Consider the following 26,972-nt stretch of genomic DNA (forward strand, 5'->3'; position numbering starts at 1 on the left):
AAAGTAAAAATCCTTCTTATAGGGACTGACTTACAAATTAAACCTGTTCGATGCATGGACTATCTAGAGGGGAAAATGCATGTGCCAGAACTACCCAGCTATGTGACACTGAGCAAATCATTTAACTTCTTTGAATCTAACTTCCTTCTATTTCAGGCACAATCCAAATCAATAATTTTATAATCAGATAAACCAGCCTATCCCAAACTGCTGTAATGACTGTGTAAATAAGAGAGGAAAAAGGGAAGGAAAGGAAAAGTGGTGAAAAGGAGATGAAAGAGTAGTACAGAAAATGAAATGGAATACAAAGAAAAACAAGACTGATAAATGGTTGAGAACTGAGCAACAAGAGAAAAAGGTATTCTGTAAGAAGAGAAGGGGGGAAAATTAAGAAAGACAGAAAATGAAAAAGAAAAGTTGAGGTGATAGGCAGGCAAGGAGTACCTGAAAGAAGGACAGAAAGGGGTGAATGGAAAAGAACAAGGGATAAAAAAAAAGATAACAGAGTAAGTGAATGAAAAGGTAGAACAGTTAAAAGTCAAAGAACAACAGGTTAAAATTCATGGATAAGACCAAACATTACAAAAGAAGAACATTTAATCTTTAAAATAATTAAATTACATAAGATCAGACAGAGCTAAGATATGACATGCAGGTAAAAATGACCATCTCCAGATAAAGCAAGGCAAACACCAGAGACCAAAGAGATATAGTAAATTTAGATGAGAAGAACAACATGTATGGACAAGAATTAAAAAACACAGAAAGAAGGCACACATTTTAAAACTTCCATGAGTTTCCTATGGTCATTTTGAAATTCACTGTTAAATCTTTGCACTAAGTATCTATGACTATTATTATGAAAGGAGAAATACTGCTGAAATTTTAGAAAGCGCTGATCGCTAAAGTAAGAATTAAATAAAGAAACATAAAAGGAAGTTTTTACGTGAAATTATTTCATAGCAAAATAGGAAAAGAACAAAGAACCTTATAAAAATTATAATTTTCTAGTTGATTTGATCTTAGAAAGGATGAATATACTGGAATATAGAAATTAGATATCATCTATAAGTACTCTTTTTTAAACATGTTTCATAATTCAAACAGAAGTCTATTTTTACTAAATTAAACTTGAAACATAAGGGGATGCACATGTAACTTCTAGAACATCTTCTAACCATACTCAAATTTCTTTTAGAAGTTTCTTTCTATACTTTTTCCAATTGAACCAGAAGAGGGAGCATCTTTTCCCTTTCTAGACAGAGAAAGGGCAGCATCCATGTGAGGTACTCTAAGTACAAATATCGAAACTAATAAATCATGGTTTGAGTAGCTTAATAATAGAAGCCAAAATATTTCAGAACAAGAGCATTATTCATCTTTTTCTGACTTATTTAAACAGTGTCTAATGACCACATTGCAAAATTAGCCTAAATTAGTTCATATTCCTCAAATATATCAGGATGATTTTATTAGGATCTAAGGTCATAATTTTTTGTTGTTAAACACTGAAATACAACCTCTGAGATACCTGAGATACTGAGAAAATAAAAATACACACACTGGAATCCAATTAAAGTTAAGATGAAAAGTATTAAATGAATTCCAACTACCTAATAGAAAACATTACATAAACATTAAATATTTGTTGCATCTAAGCATCTATTGCCTACAGTTACAAGATAAAATATTGTGGTCATGTAATACCCCTAAATGGCATAGTTTTTGTTTTCTCAAGCATCTCAACTAACAAGGATAGTAAAGTACATTTCAAAAGCACCTCTTATTATATAAAAGGCACATTACTTAAAGTTAAAAGAAAGCTGAGCACCTAGCGTCCAGAAAGATTAAAAGCAGCAACAACATGTTCGTAGTAAACAATGTGATATTTCTCAAAAAACATAGAAAGGTAGAAAATTAAACAATACATAAATAAGAACAAAGTATCTTGAAAGAAAGAAAGCAAAGACGATAATTTAGAATTCTGCTATACTTTGAGCAACTTGAACAAGTTTTCTTAGTGGGAGGAGGCGGTGGGCGGGCAGGTGGAACTGTATATCCAGTGAGGCACAGTGTAGAGCAGAATAGCTGAGTAGACCCTTTCCTCTGATAAGCAGTTTGCCCCTTCTGGAGGATTTTTTTACAACCAGAACAGGAAACTCGAACAGCTGTGGCTGGAACTGAAGGAAGCATTTTATTCATGCCAGATGATGCCAGTGAAGGCTGAAAGCCAGTAGTCAACTGTGGAGCTTTAAAAAAAAAAATTAAAAAAAAAAAGTTTTACTTTTTACCATGAATTTTAAGTAGGCATCCTTTCTTTCTCTTCTAGAGCTAGTCTTGAAACCCAACACTAATTATGCAATACACAATTAAAGCCATTCTAAACTGCCTAGTTTACTAATATAAGTAGATACTTCCTCTCACTCATACTGGTCAGAATAAATAAACATGATTCATTCATTCAGTTCTGCTTCTTACCAAGAGGACTGCCACTGACTGAAAACACAGCACTAATTTTCAGTTCCCCTTCTTGAGTTTTTTGCTGTTGGCCATGACTATACTCCTTTTAAAAAGAAAAATAAATAAATATGTAAAGAAAAAATAAATACAATGTATCTAAAGAAATCCAGATATTCAAGACATTTTACTATGGCTATATAGGGGTGGAAAATGTTTACTACATTAACATTAATAAGTAATAGCAAGCAAACTATAATTACAATAAGGGTATAACATGTTTATACACGCTGAGAGTTGAGGTAAAAAATGACAGTAGCTATCTAGCCTATAGCACTACCAGATATTCACAAATTATTTTTTAAATTCTTAATATTATTACAGTATTTTAAGTTGCTGTTTATCTATTATAAAAGTAATACACACTTACTATACAAAATTTAGACAAGTAGAAATGAGAAAAAAATTCTAATCATATTTCCATTACCCCAAAACAACCACTGTTACTCTTTTGTTATATTTCTTTCCAGTCTTTTCCCCTGCCGTATGTGTTTCTTCACACAGCTGTAATTATACTGAATATAGCATTCTTATAAAATGATTTTTTGGTCACTTGAATCAACTGAACATTTGCATATTATCACATATTACTCTAAAATAAATTCTAGTGGCTAAATATCAGTGTTTCTAAGGTTGGAGTCCAAGAATCCCTGAGGTCTGTAAAGGCAGACCAGGCAGTCTGAGAATTCTAAAAACAATATTTTAAAAGTCTGGGTTTTTATTTCAATAATTTTTTTAGTGAATGTAAATATATTTTTAGTCATGAATAACCACATATAACTGAGTTGTACAACAAGTTTTTAGTGCTGTTGTTAGCTTTTACAATTCTATTATTGCATTGTGAAGCCCCTAAGTGGTAGATTTAACTTTGTATTTTAATTCACTGTTTATCACACTGAAACTTGCAAAACCCTGAAAGATGTCTTATTCTTGGAATTCTCAGGCAACTCCAACATACCGCCTTTTTTTGTGATAAGACGTGTCTGTACATTACTGGAACTCGAGAAAATACTGATATATATTATTTAATAGACATATCAGATTACATAAGGATGAGACTGGGGTGAGGTGAGGCACTTGCCTCAGGCACAAATTAAGGCACCAAAAATCTCAGTAATATTTTTTTAAATGCCATAATCCATGATAAACAAAATACCAAAACTTTAAATAAGTAAAGACAGGATCAGTATTACTAATTTTTCCCTTGGCCTCAGTCTCCAATTTGATAGCCTTGAATGGCACTGAAATTACATAACCACAACCCAGTGTTGGTTCACTTGTTTCCACACATTTGCTTTTATCGGTAATGCCATGATGAACATCTCTGTGAATACTCATACACTCATATTTAGGATTATCTCCTAAGGAAAGAATCTTAAAGTGGAATTACTAGGTAAATAAGTACATAGTAAAGGTTCTTGATGCACAATGACAGATTGTTTTTTAAAACCTTAATTTTATTTATTCTAGCAATTTGTGATAAAAGCCACTTAAAAGTCTCTTCCCATTCTTGTTTTAGTTTCCAATTTTTTTAATATCCATTTACAAAAAAAGCATTATAAGGTAACAAGATTAACCTCTGATAACATCTGTTATCAACATTTCCTCAATATGTACTATGAGATAAATTTTACATACTGAAGTTTCCATTTCTATGCCAAAAAATCGACAGTTTTTACCTTTGCGATTCCTTCTATTTCTTACAAAGTTCTACTTCCACAATAAAATACTAAGAAAGTTTTCATTGTTTATAATACAGTCCTTTAATCCAGAGGTCAGCAAACTTTATCTGCAAAGGGCCAGATACTAAATATTTTTGACTTTTCAAGCCATGCTATCACGACTACTCAAGTCTGCCCTGGTAGAGCAAAAGTACCCATAGATAATATGTAAATGAATGAATGTGGCAATGATCCAATAAAACTATAAAAACAGTATGCAGAAAAACAAAACAGAAACAAAGAGGGCAGGCTGGATTTGGCCCAATGCTGAAAGATAATTTGCCAACTCCTGCTTTAATCCATCTGTGATTTATTGATATTTATTTTGATATATAATGAGCATTTTTCTTTTTCTTTCTTTGACTAGCTGATGAATTCCTTCCACTCACCATTAACATATCAACTTCCTCTAAAAATATCTCTTTTATGGCAATCTATTCTGCATCACTATCAGGCTGACGACTCTTATGATATCACACTATCCTAATGAAAATAATTGTGAGATGTTTAATCATTTAATAGTTCACCACATCTCTAATGTTTAGAGCATACATGTAACATAATGTGTGTGTGCATGCCTATTTATTTTTCTTCAAAACATAAGAAACCACTGATATTTTCATAATTGTATCCATACTGTATCTTAATTTAGGAATAACTAATATCTTATATTAAAAAAAAGTCTCTGCATTCATTCAAGTTGTTTTATCTGATACAAGCACTTTTTAGTTGCTCTGCTGTAGGAAACAGTATATCTTTTCATAATATTGTCTAACTGGGAAACAACTGATTTATAGAAATATTTCTCTGTTTTATATAACTAAAATTCAACTAGCTACTCCACTAAACTTTCAAGAACTCTATTAATTTTCTAATAAAGATCCTTACCAGTAAATGATGATAATTTTGTCTCCCCTTTTCCATTATTTCTTCTAATTTCTTTAACATGTATTGGGTCGAAAATCCAACAAGAGTTAAATAATAATGCTGACATCAGTAATTTGTGTTCATTTAGTTATTATTAACAGAAGGTTTCCATCATTTTACTTTTAAATTCAATGACTGTTATTGATCAGAAGTAGGTATTTCCTTACCTGATCAAGAGAGTATCTATTATAAGAAATGCATAGTGAATTACATGAAATGTCTTTCGGCATCTGTCTATCTATCTATATATCTAGTCTTATTTGACCTGTTGATGAAGTTACGTATATTAAGAGATTTTCTAATATTGATTCATCATAACATTCCTACATTATATAGTATATGAAAGCATATTACAAGTAAAAAATTTTTTTAAATCTCAGAAAACTCCAGAAAAAAAATCAGTATTCATGGGCATACTTTCATGGTCTCCAGTCAGCTCTCTTTCTCACTGCCTGTGACAGTTATTTCAAACTTCTGATACATTCCTTAAGCCTCAAGTACATATTACTTATATAATATAGTAAAGTAAGAATATATCTTAAGTACTCTGCTTGTACACCCCACAATGCCTTCAAGGCATAATCATGTTTATGTTAGTATCCTCCCAACAATGATTAATTTTACAAATATTTAATAAAAAATCAATGACTAATAACTTGAAAAGTGAAAATCTGATAACCCAAAAGCTTTCAGAAACAGAAAAACAGGTGTCAAAACAAAACCAAAAAATCCTCTACCACAATATCTTTACCTTCCCTTTATTTACCATAAAGTATGTATCAGTATCCCAAGACAGTATTTTAGAAATGAAGAACCCAGTTTCTATAACCAAGTTAACCTGACATGGCTAAAAAAACAAGCCCCAACATTTAATTACTGCATTCCATTTGCCAAGACTATATGACTCACTATTGTGACAATTAATTAATTTGCTTTCCCATTCTAATCCATTTACTTCAATGAGAGATTACAGATAAGTTCTCCTTTTATTATGAGCAAAAAGAAAAGAAAAAAAATCATGATTTTAATATAATATTTACTGAATTTCCAGCTTTCAGAAACTACAGAAAAGGGGAGAAGAAAAAATGACGTCTCTGGCTCTTTAAAGTTTTTATTTTAAAAACTTCTCTAGTCATTTTTTTAAACAACTTTTATTTACAGAAAGTTTGGTAGACTATAATAATAAGGCCTTGATGAAGGCCGCTGATTGGCTCCTTCCTGGCCATATGGCCTTGAGTAACTAATTTATTAACCTCTATGAATCTCAGTTCCCTCACCTAAACATAGAGTTAATATCATCTACTCTGGCCTTCTTATATTGGAGGATGAAACAACATAGTACACATAAAAGTATCTGTAAGTATTATATACAGAATATATTATAGTAACATGCAATAGGATTTGAATGAAGAAATGTAACTGGGAGGACAAATGATGCTACGCCAGTAACAGAGGCAGGAGGATGACAACTGGCAAACCCAGAAAATTATAACTGAAGAAATAAGAACAATTGGGAAGAAGTAAATATATATATATAAACATACATTTCAGTATCTTAGTGATTTACATGGGAAAGTAAAAAAATTAAGACCAAAGTGAACTGTGTAAAAAGGAGAATAAGGAAGTGAGTTGAAAGCAGAGCTACAAGTTAAGCAAAGAGAAAAGCCAAGGGAGGTTTTGACGAGGTGCCAGAAGCTAAAGCTATGATCTTATTACACCAAGAGAAAAGTTATTACAAGTAACTGATGGTCAAAAGTAAAGACTGACCACAGCTGTTAAATCTATCAGTATTTTACGAGCATTAGGTTAATAGTACTGTTTCAGAGTCTAAGAGAATAATTTGTTGGAACTCCTTTTTCCAGTCTATGGGAAATGAATAAGAATAATAAAGCATTAGGCAGTGTTGAACAAGGAATATAGATTTCCAATGGTCACTGAGGAGAAATACCTAAAAGAACAGGACAATGAAGAAGGAGGTGGGAGAAGGGGAGAGGAAATAGGAGGGGGGGAGAGGAAGTAGGAGGGAAAGGGAGAGGAGGGGGAGAGAGAAGGTAAGGAAGGGATGGGAAAAAAAGAAAGAACCAGGTATCCACAGTTTAACATGAGGTCAGGGATTTCTAGAAGAGTTATCAAAGGTATGATCCCACAGGATTGGTGCAGCTGATAACAGAAAGGACTTCTCAGAGAACACCTAGTTTTACCACTCACATGCTGGAACTGCCTTATTGTGGGGTCAGGGCAAAGAATGCTTCTGGACCTTATGCCTAGCACTTACACAGATTCCTGCTTGGTTTTAAAGAGTCCAGTCAATCAGGTGGTGAGCCCTTAGGGAAGTTCTTCCCCAAAATCATGACGAAACTTCATATACGGCATTTTATAACACATTATTACACTTTGAATAGTGATAAAAATGTAGGTGTTTCTGTGTCCTGACTGTTCCACCCTGTTGGTATCCTCCAGTCACTGGAATCTCTGATTGTTTTCAAAACAGTAATATTGGGTTGGCCAAAAGGTTCATTCAGATTTTTCCGTAAGACATTACAGAAAAACCTGAACGAACCTTCTGGCCAACCCAATACAAATAACCTTTCCTGATGCCCTCTTCCCACAATGTATTTGGTCTTTGCTATAACTGCCTTTTCAGCTCAAGGAAAGTGTCACTGGGTCATGTACAGGCAGAAAGTGATGTCTTTGGTACCCTGCCAGCATTATGATTTCTTATGGATTTCTCATGTCCAGATTGGGGCACTTAAAAGACAGGAGATCTGCCCTGTATAGGCATGGTAGTAGTCTTCTAAAGCATACACTGCCATATGAACCTCCCCTAGGTGTCAGGGCACTTCCTTATCTCTAATTCAGATATCCACGACCTCCACTTTGCCTGCTTTTATTAACATGTTTTCATTATTCAGATATTTTCATATTCCTTCTCTACCATCTTTGTAGCTACCACACTCACAGCCATCCAACTCTACAGCTTTATCATCACTACCCTATACAGCTACCCTCCACTGGGCACCATGGCATTCTCACTTAATTGAAGCATCAATCTGACTCACATAAATCACCTACATCTATAAACCACCTATTCTTCCATTTCCTCACTCTAAAAGAGTGGTTCTCAAAAGCAGAGGATTTTGTCCCCCAGGGGACATTTGGCAATGTCTGGAGACATGGTACTACTGGCATCTAGTAGGTAGAGGTCAAGGATGCTTCTAAACATCCTACAATGCACAGGACAGCCCCTCACAACAAAGAATTACCTGGCCCCAAGTGTCAGTAGTGCTGAGAAACCCTGCTAAGAGACATCTGAGTGAAAAAAACTTCTTCCACAGAAGTCTCACATTCTCAACCCCCCTAACATAAAAGAAAGATATGGAAAGGTAAGCTTTCTCCACATCAAATGTCATTTCAAAAAAATAGCTAATTCATGCTATCTTTACTTCTCAGCCTCTGCACTCATACCAGCTATATAAAACACAAAACACCCTCAAACAACTGCTCTATTGCATATTCATCCCTTGGTCCTTTTCCTACGTTCCAAAATGATTACAGCATCTTTATTCCGTTCCAACCACTGCAATGTCGTTAATTGCATGGATAACTTCACTGACTTCAGCATTCACACTTACAGAATCTTTATGACTTTTACCTCCAGAGCAACCTTGAAATAACAGAGCTCTATCCTTACCCTTATTACTCACAGATCTCAAAACTGGAATACTATATCACCCATCAAAGCATCAAAACCTCCTTTATCTTCTACCCACTGATCTAATGAACTGGATCTTCAATCAACTAATTTTTCCAAAGATTAATTAATCCCATTAATCCCTCCTGAAAGACACTTAAATCCATACATAGCCTATACTTCATTAGCAGCAACTGCAAAAGGCTTATTACTACCTTATATAAACTCAATCACACCATAAACTCATAAACCATCATAAACCTTCAGCCATGTCTGCTGTATCAATCTCAAATCCTTGAGGACTCACTTTGCCTAATCCTGCACTGAAAATGTAAAACTCACAGAACAGTGGTATTAAGGAACGATGTGGATTAAAAGCCTTAACTACTACTTGGACAAAGTTTCCTATAACTCTGGTTGATTCCTTAGTATTATTCTTATAATTCAATTGCCTCAACCTTCATTAAGAGTCTCCTCTCACCCCATCAACACAAAACTTCACTTCTTAATCAAGAACTTCCTTTCTTGAATGAATAATTCATGTGTGGAACAAAAAGAAGGGGGAAGAAAAGGTGAAATGTTTACTTGAGCATTGTCAGGTTCATCTTTAATTTTGTCTAGTAGTCCCTGCTGTGGTGCCATTGCTTTGTCATACTCATCATCCAAAGGTTCTTCTTTAATTCTAACATTTGATGCAAAGGAATTCCCCAGTTCCGAACCAATGGATTCTTTATTGGCAAATGGATAGCTGGAATCCTAAAACACAATATAAAGGATTAATAAATATTCAGATTTTAAAATTATTCCTCTTCAGGTTTAACACCCAAAGAAAAGCTCACTGGAAATGAAGAACTCTACGGACATTCATTAGAGTCCCTATGCTTACAAGTAAATGTGATATATGTCTAAATATCAAATACAAATAAAGAATCTAAGAGCAGAGGCTTCTGAGAACATCTCCAAAGATGTCCTTACGAAAATAATAAAGGAAATTAAAAAAATAAAATCAGCGCTCTACCTAACACATATAGTTACAGTTTAGAAAATCACATAAAGAAAACTTGCCACAGTTATAGCAATCTACATACACACTGAAAACTTACCCTAAAGTTTGTTTCTGGGGTTTGTGGTAAATGGGTATGTAATGTTTCTTCAACTTGATTAGCTATTGAAAGAAAAACAAAACAAAACAAAACAAACACATGTATATGAATAACAAATCTTACAAAGAGTGACCTAAAAAGCTATCATTTGATAATCACCTCTCTTTTCCAATGAAGCTGCTCATTAGAGTGAAATGGGTACCAAAAATACCCAAAAGGTAGTTTCACTCAAAACAATCTGGCCCCATCTAACTTTTAGCCTTGCCTCATGCTCTTTCCTTGTTCAAACCTAAATAAAGTGGTTACATTATCCACTATGTTCTGAAAATTACTTATGTTTGTTCTTCCCCATTTCTGCTTATATCATTCCAAGTCCCCTCTATCCTAATATTTATACAGTCTTCCAGACTCAGCTCAGTTCAAAATTCACCTCTCCTCTATAAAACCTGCCCTTGTCCACTGAGTTAAAAATCATCTCTCTCCTAAGAATACCTAAAACAGTTTCAGTTATTTGATAGAAATTTTATTATGCTGCCTTATAACAAACTCTTCTACTACTGTCTTTAATTATAAATTAAGTTTTATGCTATTCAACTGGTCGTTGACACTTCTGCTACTTGACTTGTCTTGTCCCTTCTGCTATTAGACACTATGTTCCTTGAAGATAGGTACCCTTATAATTTATCCCTCATAGGGATCCTGAAAATACATATTGAATAATATATACTGAAAAATACAGTATACCCTTGTACAGTCTTGTACATAATGGATACTTAAATTAATTGTTATTTTTAACAATACTGATTTTTTCTTTCAATCATAGTTTTCCTAGCACTGTCAAAAGAAATATAAGGATTGGTATATTCTACCAAGCTTTCTTTCACACCTATTGAACATTTATTGAAATATTACTATTTTCACTACACCACATTAGGCCCCAAGAACACAAAGATGAATAAGATACAATCTGGCCCTCAATAAACTCCTACACTAGCACGTAAGGCAAAACAAATAGAGCTATAATACCGTGTGATAAGTACTATAAATAATGAGGCATAAACAAAATGCTATGGAAATATAGATAAGGAAACAAACATTCTTGATGTAGAGAGGTTAGGGATGACCATAGGGCAAAAGAGGTTTATGAGTTAGGTGTTGTTGAATAAGAAGCACTTTTACAGGCATATATACAAAGAGAGAAAACGACATTCAGGCAAATGGAACAGCAGGAGGAAAGAGAGGCACAGAAATAAGAAAATGTATATATTCAAGAATGGAACTGAAGCTAAGTATAGGGTACACTGGGCAAAGAGGCTCAAGAGGAGTCTCAAGAAACTTCTAAAACATAAAATAGAAATGTTATCAAAAAGAAAAACCCTCCCTAATTTGGACTAATTGGTGGGACAGCAGTTTGAATTAGTGCTTACAGCACAAAGAAGTTAAATCCAACTTCAGGTTCCAATGTTCAACCAAAGAAAATGAACAGGTGATTCGAGTATCTTGCCTTCTCATCAAAATATTGCAACCAGGGGAGGGAGAAATGAGGTTTAGAGCTATTTTTCAACCATTTATACCATTACCAATAGTTACTGGGAGAAATTCAGTCACTCTGCAAAGAACAAGGATAAAAGAAAAATGACAAGCTTACAATGAATTCAACTGTTCATACTTTGCTTAGCATCAGAAGTAATAAAAGCTGTATTATTATCAGTACGTTATTTATTGTGTTTTATGGCTCTATTCCAACAATTATTACCTGCTTTATCAAAAAAACTGCTTTTCAACCTTGAATCCAACTCTTTATGGGGTTTATCCAACCGTTTTTCACGTTCAAGATAAGTTAGGTCTCTATTTTTCTCCTTTCCAGAAAAAGTCTCTTTGCTGTTTTCTCTTACTAGACTAAAATCTTTCCGTATTGATTTAAAGACAGAAACCTGATCAAATTGTTTAGGAAAGTCTTTTTTTAATTTATTTTGAATCTGTATTTCATTTTCATTGTCTGATTCATGCTGTGTGACTCTTCTCTCTACTTCCAAGCTATCATCAGTATGAATTGAAGAAACAAGATTGTCCTTTGAACTAAAATCCTGTTCATCCTCATTGTCACTACCAACGACTGGAATTCCTGCAAGATCCCCAGAGTTCAAAAAATAATCATCTTCATCCAGCAATGAATTTTCAGATCCTGTTTGATTCGGCATTCCATAAGACATGCTGTCAAGGGTAGGAGTTAAGTTGTGGTCTATATCTTCAGACATTTCTGTATCCATGATACCACCACCTTAAAAAGTAAAATACTGTTTAGACAAATGATAGTGCTAAAGATGACCATATTTATAAGGTCTGTCTGGCATTTAACCAAATATATATTTTTTCTTTTCAAACAAAATATAGATAATAATACTGTGGTATTCAATTAGCACTTTGATATAGGTGTGACAGATAAAATATCCCTATCTGACAGATAAGGAAATAGGGACGTAAAACTTGAGAAACTATTTCAGGTTAGAAAGAAAGTCAATGCAATATAGAAAAAAAGAGCACCAACTTCAGAATTAGACATATCTGTGTTGGAATCATAGCATGATTAACTGAAAATCTATGTGATCCTGAGAAGTAAACTCTCAGGCTTCTTTATCTGTAAAACAGTGTAATACTCACCTTGGAGATTAATGTGTGGTGAGGTTTAATGACAGTATGTAAAAAGGGCCTAATAACACAGTGACTGACACATAGAAGGGAATATAAAAGTGATAATTATAGTTATCATAGAGACTACTCTGGGGAGCTGAGATTAGAACCCAGATCTCTGACCTCAGAGTCCTAATTTCTCTGCACTAACTCTAATAAACACTTACAGCAGTTAATGTTTATAATGGCAAATATTTAAACATAAAAATAAAATTTATCCAAGCCAGAATATATATTAAAAACTGTTTACTGTTCAAAACTACATGCTAAAGTCTCTTCAATCCCCAAATAAAACAAACAAAAAAAACCCAGCCCTGTATTTCTTTTTCCTGACCTAATTCACCTTTCTTTCACAAACTTCTAGGGAAAAAGTTTACATTGGTTTGTTTCTACTTCATCTCCCAGTCATTAATCCTTTGAACTTAATGCAATCTGGTTCCCAACTTCGCATCGGAACTTCTCTCATTAAGATCATCAATGATTTCCTCATGGTCAAGTCCAATTATTTTTTCAATCCTTATGTGGCATATCCCTCCTAGATAAAATACCTTTGGTTTTTTGTATTGTTCCCTAGTTTTATAATTGTCCTATTAATTTATTTTATATGTCTCTTCCTCTGCTTTATGTGCTCAATATTCCAATTCTCGCCTCATTTTATACACTCAGACTATTTTATTCACCACTATAGCCTTGACTTTGCTGTTGACTTCCTAAGCATTTTAGCTTAGACCTTTCTTCCAAACTTCAGATATCTATATTCAATTAGCTTCTATAGGTCCCCCTAGGGACCTTTAACTTAGCACTTCTAAAACCAAATTCATCATGTTCCCTTTCCAAGCATACTTTCTTGTTTTCCCGTCATTTAATTAACAGCATCACCAAGTCAGCAATTTGCTCAAGATAAAAAAGAGAATCACTCCAATTCTCCTTCCCCTTGGACAAATTCTGCAAACTGTATTAATTAATATCTCTCTCAAATCCATCTCCTCCACTTGGTACCATTCCAACACTCCACATCTCTTCCTGTTAACAGTGTACTAACTCAATCCACATGATATCTAGGAGTCAACCATATTCTTACAAATCCTGCCCTGAAACCATATTTAATTGGTCCATGAGCAGACAAACTAGAACTGGTAAAAACACAGAGTGAAGCAAAGACTAAAAATATTAGTGGCACCGACAGCCTTGCTTTTATTTGTTCCTGAAGCCCAGATGAACCCTTTGTGTGGCTGGATCTTCAAATCATTCCCTGGGTTCCATGATCCAGGATAAATTCCTCTTTTTGTTCAAGCTGATTTGATTTGAGTTGGATTACTTATAATCAAGTTCTAACTGATACAGGGTCCAAACAAAAGCTTTCTTCAAGTTGCTCTCCTCCATAAAGACATCAGAATTATCTTTCTACACCATTAATCATTCTACATTATACCTTCACTTGAAATCCTTCAATAACATCCCACAGCCTAAAGTACTCACTCATTCATTCAGCACTTATTTATTAGGAAATCACTCCGTGATAAGTACTATGCTAGATGAAAAAGATAGCTATGATTCCCTCTCCTCAGCGAACCAGAAAAACAGACAAATGGAGGAAATAATAAAATTAGAAAATCACCATTTTCACTTAACTAAGTAATTAATTCAAACAAAGATGCTAATAAAATCTTAGGAATTTCTACAACTTACTTTCACACAGTATATATATTACAGAGAGAAGGGCTTCCCTGGTGGCGCAGTGGTTGAGAGTCTGCCTGCCGATGCAGGGGACACGGGTTCGTGCCCCGGTCTGGGAGGATCCCACATGCTGCGGAGTGGCTGGGCCCGTGAGCCATGGCCGCTGAGCCTGCGCGTCCGGAGCCTGTGCTCCGCAACGGGAGAGGCCACAGCAGTGAGAGGCCCGCGTACCGCAAAAAAAAAAAAAAAAAGTACAGAGAGAAAAGCAGGGAGGGATGAGAGAGCATGCACAAAACTATATTCACTATACTGTTCTTCCAATTGTTCTAGTTGAAAATTTTCATAATAACAGAAGGTTAAGGAGAAAATATAAATAAAGGAGCAGGGTGGGGCTTCCCTGGTGGCGCAGTGGTTGAGAGTCCGCCTGCCGATGCAGGGGACACGGGTTCGTGCCCCGGTCCGGGAAGATCCCACATGCCGCGGAGCGGCTAGGCCTGTGAGCCATGGCCGCTGAGCCTGCGCGTCCGGAGCCTGTGCTCCGCGACGGGAGAGGCCACAACAGTGAGAGGCCCGTGTACCGTAAAAAAAAAAATAATAATAAAATAAAATAAAGGAGCAGGGTGTTAAAACACACATATACATATAGTGTGATAAATTTGCCAGACTGTAAGCAGCTAAAGGTCAGGGTTAGAACCTCCTCTTTACAACAGTTTATCCTTACTACCTGACCACACAGCATATGCTCAGTAACTGTTTCATGCATGAAATATGCACTTTGTGTGATCAACAGTTTAATCTAAGTTCTACAGTATATAAGAAGTCAACCAAAAAGTAACATTGCAAGCAACTTCCAAAATCTCTATGTTTTAATTCAGGATATGGTACTGGGAAAAAAGGTAACCACCTGAAAAAACTGGATTCCTAACTCATACCAAAATAACTTCCAGATGTATTTAAGATTTAGACATAGAAAATAAAACAATAGTATTAAAAAAACCATGGAAGAATTATTTTTAGAGGAAAAACCTCTCTAAGAATGACAAAACCTAGAATAAAAGACTGATTTACTGAATAAAAGATCAAATGTGACTATAAAAAAATTCCTAAAGAAAACATAACCCAAACCAAAAGATTAAAGACAAAGTTGTTGAAAACAATTTTACTGCACTTTATATCACGAAAGGTCATTTCCCTAATGGATAAAGATTAAGACTCATAGTTCAATAAAGATACCAAAAACCAAATACATTTGTAAAAGCAAAGGATCTGAACAAACATTTCACAGGAAAGGAAACACTAAGGTTGAACTTTGCTCATAAGTGAAATGCAAATTAATAATGCAATTAGATAACAGGTTCATACAGCAGGCTGATAAAAGACAAAAGGTTTTGATAACAGCCTGGCAGCTATGCTATTGGCCAAAGCTGCCAGACTATGACCTGAGGCCAGAAAAGTATACAAAGAAGAGTGTGGCATAGACCGTATGTGAGCTGAAAAGCCTAAAATATTAATATTTACTATGTGGCCCTTAACAGAAAAAAAGTCTGCCAATCCCTGTAGTAGAATACTATTAGAGGAAGTATAAAATGGTACAGTCGTAAAAAAGAGCAACCAGGCAAATATTCATGATACTTTAAATACACATACCTCTTGATCCAGCAATTCAACTTCTAAGAATTTATCCTACAGATATTTCTCAAAAGATCTAAGAAAAAGAACATGTATAAGCAGCAAAGACTGGAAACAGCCTATCTGTTCAACAGTGAGGCTCAATTAATTACAGTACATACCTATAATGGAATATCATATAGCTGTTAAAAAGAATGAGGCAACTTTATACGAGTTCTCAGGGTCAATTAGTAAAAATATCTGAGTGAGGAAGAATATACATATATATGTTATCCTACCACTGCTGTATGTTTTATAATTTATGTGTATGTACAATTGTTTATACATTAAAATACCTTCCACTGATTTTCTGTGACACCAGAATCAGGTGGCTATAAGACAGAAACACTAACTCTTCAAAGCATATCCTTCTGTATCTTGAGTTTTGAAGCACATGCATCTATTGTCTATTGAAAAAAAAATTTTTATCCTTATTTGAGTGCACTCAAGCTTTTTCAGAGATGGCAATTTCTAATAAAGCATCTAATGTGAATTTGCAATTTTGCTAGTTATCACACAATAAATCTGTAGGCTGCATAAAATCTTATGAGATTAAATTATGTTAGTTATATTTTAATATATATAATTAAATGGAACAGAATTGTACTCATTCTTGTGGCCCAAATAAAAGAAATAGCTTCTGTTTCTCGGAGTCTACATCTACAGAAAAAATGCAACACTAAAATTATATTTGGGGATCACGGTAGATAATGAAACACTTGAAAGCAAATTTCTCACAGAAGATTCCTAGCTAGTTTTTAGACACTGTGAACAGGCTTGGTATGTTTGAGGGAAAGCAAGGAATATAGGGCTGGAATTGAACAGGCATGAGGAAGAGTGCTTAAAAATGACAAAAGAGAAAAAGCCAGAGGATACATATATTAGGAATCTGCAAACCGCAAAAAAGATCCCAAAGAGGAATTCCATGATTTACGTTTTACAAGGAACACCCCAGCTTCTGCAGGAGTACTTTAAGGCTGTTAAATGTTACAGGGAGTGAAGAAGGGAAGGAAGAACACCACATAGGAGGCTAATGCAATAATCCAAGGGAAAACTGGTGGCTAAGACCAGGATAGTAATGGTGGATGTGAGAAAGAGTAGTCAGATTTGGGTATAATTTGAAAGTAGAGGCATTTCTTGGTACATGAGAAGCTGAATATAAAAAGTCAAAAAGAGCACAACAGGGTGCCATTTCTTGAGATGTAAACACTAAGGGAGTAACAGACTGAGAGGGGTAGAATGAATAGTAGTTTGGTTTGGACCCATTAATTTTGAGAACCTTATTAAACCTTCAAATGGAGATATCAAGAAGGCAATTGGACGTATTAAAGAGTTAAAGAGGAGACTCTTGCCAAGAAATGACATAAATTTGGGAGTCATCAATGAAGTTCATGGGACTAGTTAAGATCACCTAGTGACTGTACTTATTACTGATGGAAGAGAGCTGAGAGTCTTGAGATACTTCAACTTTTAGAAATCTGTAGAAAGGAAGGAATCAGAGAAAGAGGCTAAAATGGAACAGCCAATGAGGTAGGAGGAAAATTAGGTGGGTGATGTTATAGAAGCAAAGTGAAGAAAATATTTCAATAAGAAAGAAGTGGCCAACCATAATGAATGTTGTTGAGATAACACATAAAATGAAGACTGAAGATTGATTATTAATACTGGGAAAGATGAAACAAACTTCTTCCTTGACAAGAGCTATATCAGTGAAAAAATGGGTACACAAAAGCTGGAGTGGGGTGATCCCATAAAGAGACTGAGAGGAGAGAACTGGGGAAACTTAAGTACAAACAACTCTTTAGAGGAGTTTTGCTCTAAATTAAAGAAAATGAGCAGAAACTGGACTAAAATCTGGAGTGAAAAGTTTTTCTGACTTTGTATTTTTGGTTTTTTTTTCTTTTTTTTGGTGAGATTGTTTTTCTAAAGATGGAGACTATTACAGCTGACAGTATACTCATGGAAATGATCCAATAAAGAAGGAATAACTATGGGAATAGAATCTAAAAAAGAGTGGATATATGTGTATGTATAACTGACTCACTTTGCTCTACAGCAGAAACTAACACAACACTGTAAATCAGCTATTCTCCAATAAAAAAATTAATTAAAAAAAAGAGGGAATAATTAGTAAGTTCAGAGGGAAAATCAGGGCACGTGATCAGTACATAATTTTCCTTTGTGAAAGAATGAAAGGAGCACATGGGTTAAATGCAGGTAAGTTGTTAGATTTTGTAAAAGGAGAATAAAAGTTATTTTAAGCAATTTAAGTACAATATTTGTGTCTGATAATGAAAGTAAATTTCATGATGTCAAATCAACTTTTACTCCTTGTCCTCGCTTTAGTGGCATACTGATATTTATATACTATACAGAAGAATCATTTCATTTTAAGGTACAACCACCACCAAGGAACCCACATAGATGAACATTATGAAAGGGCTGTTAGTTACTTTCATTGCCAATATATTACTCAATTACTTCCATACATTTTTGTTTTAATCAAAGGATAATTTTCAGAACTAAACTAATATCAATTATAATTTTAAGTTCAGAAGTTATGGTTCTTTAACAATTCTCTGACACTGTTTTCCTCTCTTATATAAAGAAACAAAGGATCAAAAGAAAAAAAAAACACAAACTCCAAAGAATGCAAAACAAATAATAAGCATAAAAATGAGGTAATCTTGGTTCATCTTAAATAAAAACTTAAATCTGCATTTTGTTTCTAAGAGATGATTTATTTTCAATAAAATACAATCTCCTAAATAATAAAAGCCTCTTTAAACTATAAGATCAGGAATGCAGTCACCAGTTAAAAGTCCAATAAAGTCAGGAATCTTAAAAATGAAATGTACATGCCTTAAACATTTATTTTTACTTGGAATATATAAAAACGCAGATGGGCCAATCATTGACCAATGAAGTCAGGAATCTTAAAAATGAAACGTACATGCCTTAAACATTTATTTTTTTTGGAATATATAAAAAAGCACCTTGGCCAATCAATGATGATCAATCAAGACTTTGGAAATGGGTATGCTAATTTGAGTTCTTTCTTGAACAAATCACAGCCATAATGCAATCTTCATGATTGCAATTTTGGGTTCTTTAAAATGGCATGAGGGACTTCCCTGGTGGTCCAGTGGTAAAGAATCCGCCTTACAATGCAGGGGACATAGGTTTGATCCCTGGTCAGGGAACAAAGATCCCACGTGCCCATGGGGCAACTAAGCCCTCACGCCACAACTGCTGTGCTCACGGGCCTCAACTAGAGATAGCCTGCATGCCACAAACTACAGAGCCCACACGGTCTGGAACCCACACGCCACAACTACAGAGCCCACACGCCCTGGATCCCACATGCCACAACTAGAGAAGAGAAAACCCTCATGCCACAACTAGAGAGAAGCCCTTGTGCTGCAACGTGCCGCAACTAAGACCCCATGTAGCCAAAGATAAATTAAATAAATAAATAATAAATATGTTTTTTAAAATGGAATGAGAAAATAAAGACACTTGCCCCTCCACCTTTTTACTGACTTTACCTACTAAGTCTTTCTAAAGCATTAAAATTATTCACAGAAACAACAATCTACTTTTCAGAGGAAATTTTATTAGTGTCAAAATGGTACAATAAAAATTATTTAATTACAATGACAAGTACTACTCGAATAAACAGGTTTGGGAACAACTGACTCTTGGTAAGCATGCAATTCATCAAGAGCTGAATCAAGTTGTCTTTGTCTGACACTACTAGATGCTCCTCAATAGCCACTCTAGCTTCTTCCCTTAATGACAGATCCTCATTCTCAATGAGGCACAATTTACAGTAACAAGAAGAATGGTAATTCCTAATTATGATCCTAAGCTGAAAAAGAATCTTAGCTACTAATAGGCCAATAACCAACAGAAAACTTTTCATGAAAATAGGACAATAAGTGAAACACAACAATCCAGTGTTCTTTCAAACTCCAAGCATCAACCCATTAGTGAGCCAGGGCCATGATTTGTTTTTTTTAAATAGGCTAGAATAGAAAACAAAGAACATAATTCAGAGTGACAACAAGTAATGCTACAAAACACCTGTACACACACACACACACACACACACACACAAGTAGGTCTCAATGTAAAATATATTTCTAACAGTGTTTCAAAATTTTAAAAAAACAGTGGTAATGGATGTTAACTAAATGTATTATGATAATCATTTTGCAATATATATATATAGCAAATCATTGTGTTGTATACCTAAAACTAATACAATGTTATATGTCAATTTTATCTCAATTTTTAAAAATGTCTTAAACAAAACAAAAACAAGCACCCCTAAGATAATTTTGCTTCTGATGCACAATAATGCTTAAGGATCACTGAACTAAACAATGCTTCTCAACAATTACTGGATAACAGAATCTCTTGGTGAGCTTGGAAATGGATTCCTGAGCTCCACTTCTAAAGATTCTGGTTCAGTAGGTCAAGGGTGGCAGCCAAGGATCTGACTTCTAACATACTCTCAGGTGATGCTAATACTGCTGATGCCCTATCACACTTTGAGTGACAGGCTCTAGTTTTTTATGAACCAGCCATAAATAAACTGCAGGTAATAAATCACTGTACTTAGAGGCTGAACAGTGAACTTCAGATTCATCAAGTCCAATCTCTTATCAGATGGTTGAATTTCTTCCACAAAACCCCAAGTGGTCAACCATCCCTTTGAATGTTATACCAACAAAGATGACCCACTAAATGCTCTACCACACCAGAGATGAACCATTTATGACAGTTCACAAACAACCCATGTTAAGTACTAATGAAGATGAATTAGTTTCATCAGGGAGTCATGACTAAAGATTACAGCTCTCTTTTCTTGTTTTCATTTAAATACGTGTTGTTACTGTGGCATACTATTAAGGTATGCCACTGTTCATTCTATACATTCAATGAGGAGAGATGAGACTCATAAGTGAGATTCACAGAACTTACTTTCACTAATTTTTGCTTTTATTTGTTCCCACAGTGGGGAAAAAACTGTTTGAAACCGGTGGAATACTTAGAACTTGATTTTATAACTTACTAAAAGGTGATTAACAAATACGAACACTTGAAACACCTCTAACAGAAATCAGTTACGTTTTACTAATTTCAATAGTCCACTTGTACACTATTAAAGCTAAAATATAATTTAACACACATTATAAAGTAAAACACATTAACTATTTCTTCTTCACTATGAGGACAACTGAAATAAATACAACAGACTTTACTCATTGACATTTACAGTGCTCTGAAAGCAATGATCAAGAAGATCAGAGACATCTATAAATGGATATATTCGGCATGTACCTAAAAATTGTCCAGGGTCTATTAAAACTGAAGCATATCACTACAACAGAATGTTGTACATTTTAATGGAATAAAATGTTTATATGTTTTTATAACATTTCAGAAAACATATTTCTTCTATAAGTAGAAAACAATGAAATTTTAACAAAACAAAAGCAAAAGTAATTTATGCTAATAGTTGCAGAAGCACTACGCCACAGAGGTATGGAGAGATAGTTCCAACTGCGTCCCAAACCACAGTTCTACAACATTCCTGCAAATTCTAAAACTTCTCTAATATATTTACAGATAAACAAGGATCTGTTCCAGTCCTGAACCTAAATTTTTATCCCTTTTAACCGGGAAAAAATACAACGTTCAAATAATCATTTTTTAAGGGCTTTAAAACTGTAGAAACATAGTAACTTGCACTTTTCCCCCTTCGATGGCATTAGTAAACTTCTAACAATTCCACACTGTTACTCTCATGAACTCATTAAACACAAGATACACCAATTCTACTGGCACATATTACCTGCGACAATGGTCAACAGAGATTTAAACAAAGAAAGAAAAAGTCCTACTTGAACAATTTTATAGTAGGGGTTGGTAAACTACAACCCTTGACCAAGGGATGGCCCCTGAGCTAAAAATAGTTACTACATTTTTGAGAGAGTAGAAGAAAGAGGACAAAAGAGAGGGGAGGGGAAGGGAGGAAGAGGAGGAAGAGAAGAATACACAGGACACCATGTTTTCTGACTACACCCAACAGAGCTTAAATGTTTACTATTTGGCCTTTTTCAGAAAAGATTTCCTGAGCCCTACCTACAGGAATATTGCTGAGTGTAGTTCACACAGTATAACTGCATCATGCCAGAAAATCATATGAAGCTAAATAGGCCTAGGAAAGTCCTTAGGGCAATTATCTCTAGAACTATTTGTGAGCTATATCCAAAATGATTTAGAACAGGGCTTCCCTGGTGGCTCAGTGGTTAAGAATCCACCTGCCAAGACAGGGGACATGGGTTCAAGCACTGGTCCGGGAAGATCCTACATGCCGTGGAGCAACTAAGCCCGAGCGCCACAACTACTAAGCCAGTGCTCTAGAGACCGCGAGCCACAACTACTGAACCCGAGTGCCACAACTACTGAAGCCCGCATGCCTAGAGCCCATGCTCCAAAATGAGAAGCCGCTGCATGAGAAGCTCGTGCACCGCAACAAAGAGTAGCCCCTGCTTGCCACAACTACAGAAAAGCCCGCACACAGCAACGAAGAACCAACGCAGACAAAAATAAAACAAAAAATAAAATTAAAAAATTTTTTTTAATGATTTAGAACAAAGAAATTGTAAATTAGGCACTAGCTACAATCCACTGTCATAAAACTCTACTTCCAGCTGTGGCACAGTACTGATAGAAGAATAATCCTCCTGTTGTGAATAAAAAGCTTGACAAAATATATAAAACCAATGTATTCAAAGTACGGACAACAATCAACAAAAGACTATGATCTCTGAGAAAACGAACTAACGAGGTGACTGTCCTAGGCTTTCTGCCTGGGAACATATAGCAAGTTCCAGTATAGAGAGGAAAAACTCAAGTAGAGAACACTAGTCTCAATAAACTGGGGAGACAACAGACTGAGAAAGCTAAAGGAGCTGGTATTTGCAGGACAGATTACCAAAGAAAAGACAAAGACCCACTGAAAGAGGACTAGAAATTCTTTGCCAGAACAGTAAACCACACATGAGACAGTGGGGAAGGTTATGCTTGTGTGATGTAAAGGAACATATGGGAACTCTGTACATTCTGCTCAATTTTGCTCTGAACTTAAAAAATGTTCTAAAAATTAAAGTTTATTTTTACAAAAGAAAAAGAGACCTGGTCAAACAACTGGGAGCATCAATGGAGACCTCTGAAAAATGGCACATTAAAAGTAGGGCTAGGGGGACTTCCCTGGTGGTCCAGTGGTTAAGACTCCACACTCCCAATGCAGGGGGCCAGGGCTCGATCCCTGGTCAGGGAACTAGATCCTGCATGCCGCAATGAAAAGATCCTGCATGCTGCAAATAAACACCCCGCAGGCGTCAACGAAGATCCCGTGTGCTACAACTAAGACCCGGTGCAGCCAAAAATATAAATACGTAAATATTTTAAAAAATGAAATAAAAGTAGGGCTAAACTAATTCTAAAGTAAGGCCAATCCTAGAGTGGCCCTAAAAAGTTTTAAAAACAAGTCTCAAATCCTAAAGATGCTACCAGAAAACTACTACAGCTAATAAATGAATTTGGTAAACTAGCAGGAAACAAAATTAATGCACAGAAATCTATGGCATTCCTATACACTAATGATGAAAAAGCTGAAAGAAAAATTAAGGAAACACTCCCATTTACCATTGCAACAAAAAGAATAAAATACCTAGGAATAAACCTACCTAAGGGGACAAAAGACCTGTATACAGAAAACTGTAAGACACTGATGAAAGAAATCAAAGATGATACAAACACATGGAGAGATATACCATGTTCTTGGATTAGAAGAATCAACATTGTGAAAATGACGATACTACCCAAAGCAATCTACAGATTCAATGCAATCCCTATCAAACTACCAGTGGCATTTTTCACAGAGCTAGAACAAAAAATTTCACAATTTGTATGGAAACACAAAAGACCCCAAATAGCCAAAGCAATCTTGAGAAAGAAGAACAGAGTTGGAGGAATCAGGCTCCTGGACTTCAGACTATACTACAAAGCTACAGTATGGTACTGGCAAAAAGACAGAAATATAGATCAATGGAACAGGATAGAAAGCCCAGAGATAAACCCACACACATGTGGTCACCTTATTTTTGATAAAGGAGGCAAGAATATACAATGGAGAAAAGAGAGCCTCTTCAATAAGTGGTGCTGGGAAAACTGGACAGCTACATGTAAAAGAATGAAATTAGAACACTCCCTAACACCACACACAAAAGTAAACTCAACATGGATTAAAGACCTAAATGTAAGGACAGACACTATAAAATGCTTAGAGGAAAATATAGGCAGAACACTCTATGACATAAATCACAGCAAGATCCTTTTTGACCCACCTCCTAGAGAAATGGAAATAAAAACAAAAAGAAATAAATGGGACCTAATGAAACTTAAAAGCTTTTGCACAGCAAAGGAAACTATAAACAAGATGAAAAGACAACCCTAAGAATGGAAGAAAATATTTGAAAATGAAGCAACTGACAAAAGATTAATCTCCAAAATTTACAAGCAGCACAATATCAAAAAAAAAATCCAAAAATGGGCAGAAGAGCTCAAGAGACATTTCTCCAAAGAAGATATACAGATTGCCAACAAACACATGAAAGGATGCTCAACATCACCAATCATTAAAGAAATGCAAATCAAAACTACAATGAGGGATCACCTCACACTGGTCAGAATGGCCATCAACAAAAACTCTACAAACAATAAATGCTGAAGAGGGTGTGGAGAAAAGGGATACCTCTTGCACTGTTGGTGGGAATGTAAATTGATATAGCCACTAAGGAAAACAGTATGGAGGTTCCTTAAAAAACTAAAAATAGAACTACCATCCGACCCAGCAATCCCACTACTGGGCATATACCCTGAGAAAATCATAATTCAAAAAGAGTCAAGTACCACAATGTTCATTGCAGCTCTATTTACAATAGCCAGGACATGGAAGCAACCTAAGTGTCCATTGACTGATGAATGGATAAAGAAGATGTGGCACATATATACAATGGAATAATACTCAGCCATAAGAAGAAAAGAAATTGAGTTATTTGTAGTGAGGTGGATGGACCTAGAGTCTCTCATACAGAGTGAAGTCAGAAAGAGAAAAATAAATACTGTATGCTAACACATATATATGGAATCTAAAAAAAAAAAAAATGGTTCTGATGAGCATAGGGACAGGACAGGAATAAAGATGCACACGTAGAGAATGGACTTGAGGACATGGGAGGGAGGGGAAGCTGGGACGAAGTGAGAGAGTAGCACTGACATATATAAACTACCAAATGTAAAATAGATAGCTAGTGGGAAGCAGCTGCATAGCAGAGGGAGGTCAGCTCACTGCTTTGTGACCACCTAGAAGGATGGGATAGGGAGGGTGGGATGGAGGCACAAGAGGCAGGGTATATGGGGATATATGTATACATATAGCTGATTCACTTTGTTATACAGCAGAAACTAACACAACATTGTAAAGCAATTACACTCCAATAAAGATGTTTAAAAAAAGTCTCAAAAAGATCAAGCTGATCCAAAGCAAACTAACTGCATGTCAGAATGAAAATCAACACTCCTAAAGGAAATAGAATATAAAATATAATCTGACACTCAACAATGTAACAGTGTAACCCAGCATCCAATCAAACATTATCACACATTTGAAAAAGCAAGACATGAGAGCCATAACCAGAAGACAATTCAGCCAACAGAATTGGGGCCGGAAATAATACAAATGATGGAATTAGAATTACCACAAAGGACTTGAAAAGTTATAAGAAAGTATAAAGATTTAATGGAAAACATGAACTTGACAAGAATAAAATTAGAAACCGTATTTTTTAAAAAGAAGCTTCTAAACTGAAAAATATAGCTGAAATGAAAAATCAACTGAATGAGTTAACTGCACATTAGACCATGTAGAAGAAAATAACAGTGAAACAGGAAGAGAGGGCAGTAAAAAATTATATAGAAAGAAGCATAGAGAGTTTAAGGTTGAAAAATAACAGTGTCAGACATGTGATACAATGTTAAGCAGGCTAACATATTTAATTGGAGTTGGAGAGATGGGTATTTGAAGAAATAAATACTTTCTAAAGCAGGTGAACCTAAAAGTGCCAGGACAAAAATCTTGTCAACCTAGAATTCTGTAAGAGAAAATAATCTTCAAAAAGGAAGATGAAATAAAAATATTTTTAGATGAAAGCTGAAAGAATATGTTACCAACAGACCTGCATGACAAGAAATGTTAAAGTTCTTTAGCTAGAAGGAAGAAGACACCTGATGGAAACCTGAATCTCAACAAGAGAATGAACACTGGAAACTGACAGAATTAAAAGCAAAAACAGGTAACCCCACAGTAATATATGAATGGTTCAACGTTTCTCTGCCAGTAATTGAACAGTCAGAAAATCAAGAAAAATAGAGAAGACCTGAAAAGATGCTGTCAATCAATTAAACCTAAATGACATTTATAAAACGTTAACCCCAAAATGTCAGAGCACATTCTTTTCCAATACACATGGAACAATCACCAACACTGATGACATGATAAATGATGGAAATATTGCATGGTAAAATTATCAAATAATGGAACTCATACAGAATATCTACTTTGATCAAAATGTACTCAGTAACAAAAGCACATGTGGAAATCCCCCAAATATTTAGAAATACTTCTTTGAAAAAAAGCCATAAGTCAAAGAAGAAATCACAAGGAAAATTAGAAAATATGAACTGAATGGCAATGAAAACACAACTTACCAAAATTTGAGAAGTGCAGTAAAAGAAGTCCTCAGAGGGAAACTTACGGATTTATACACTTCTATCAAGAAAAATTCTAAAATCTATGACCTAAACCTCTGGCTTCAGAAGCAAGAAAAAGATCAAATTAAG

The 26,972-nt window shown here is 35.0% G+C and overlaps 1 protein-coding gene across 1 annotated transcript in view; it reads right to left on the reverse strand.

Annotated features, from left to right (window-relative positions):
- Positions 1 to 26,972, reverse strand: part of ZMYM4 (zinc finger MYM-type containing 4) — a 174,601-nt gene that overhangs the window by 50,750 nt on the left and 96,879 nt on the right. The window contains exons 3-7 of the mRNA XM_060140581.1: positions 11,716 to 12,240; positions 9,960 to 10,021; positions 9,442 to 9,612; positions 2,479 to 2,563; positions 1,994 to 2,249 (exon numbers count right to left, since the gene is read on the reverse strand). Coding sequence (XP_059996564.1) covers positions 1,994 to 2,249; positions 2,479 to 2,563; positions 9,442 to 9,612; positions 9,960 to 10,021; positions 11,716 to 12,240 — 1,099 coding nt within the window. The remainder of the gene's footprint in view (positions 1 to 1,993; positions 2,250 to 2,478; positions 2,564 to 9,441; positions 9,613 to 9,959; positions 10,022 to 11,715; positions 12,241 to 26,972) is intronic.

The sequence above is a fragment of the Lagenorhynchus albirostris genome, chromosome 2 (genome assembly GCF_949774975.1).
Source record: "Lagenorhynchus albirostris chromosome 2, mLagAlb1.1, whole genome shotgun sequence".
Taxonomy (NCBI): domain Eukaryota; kingdom Metazoa; phylum Chordata; class Mammalia; order Artiodactyla; family Delphinidae; genus Lagenorhynchus; species Lagenorhynchus albirostris.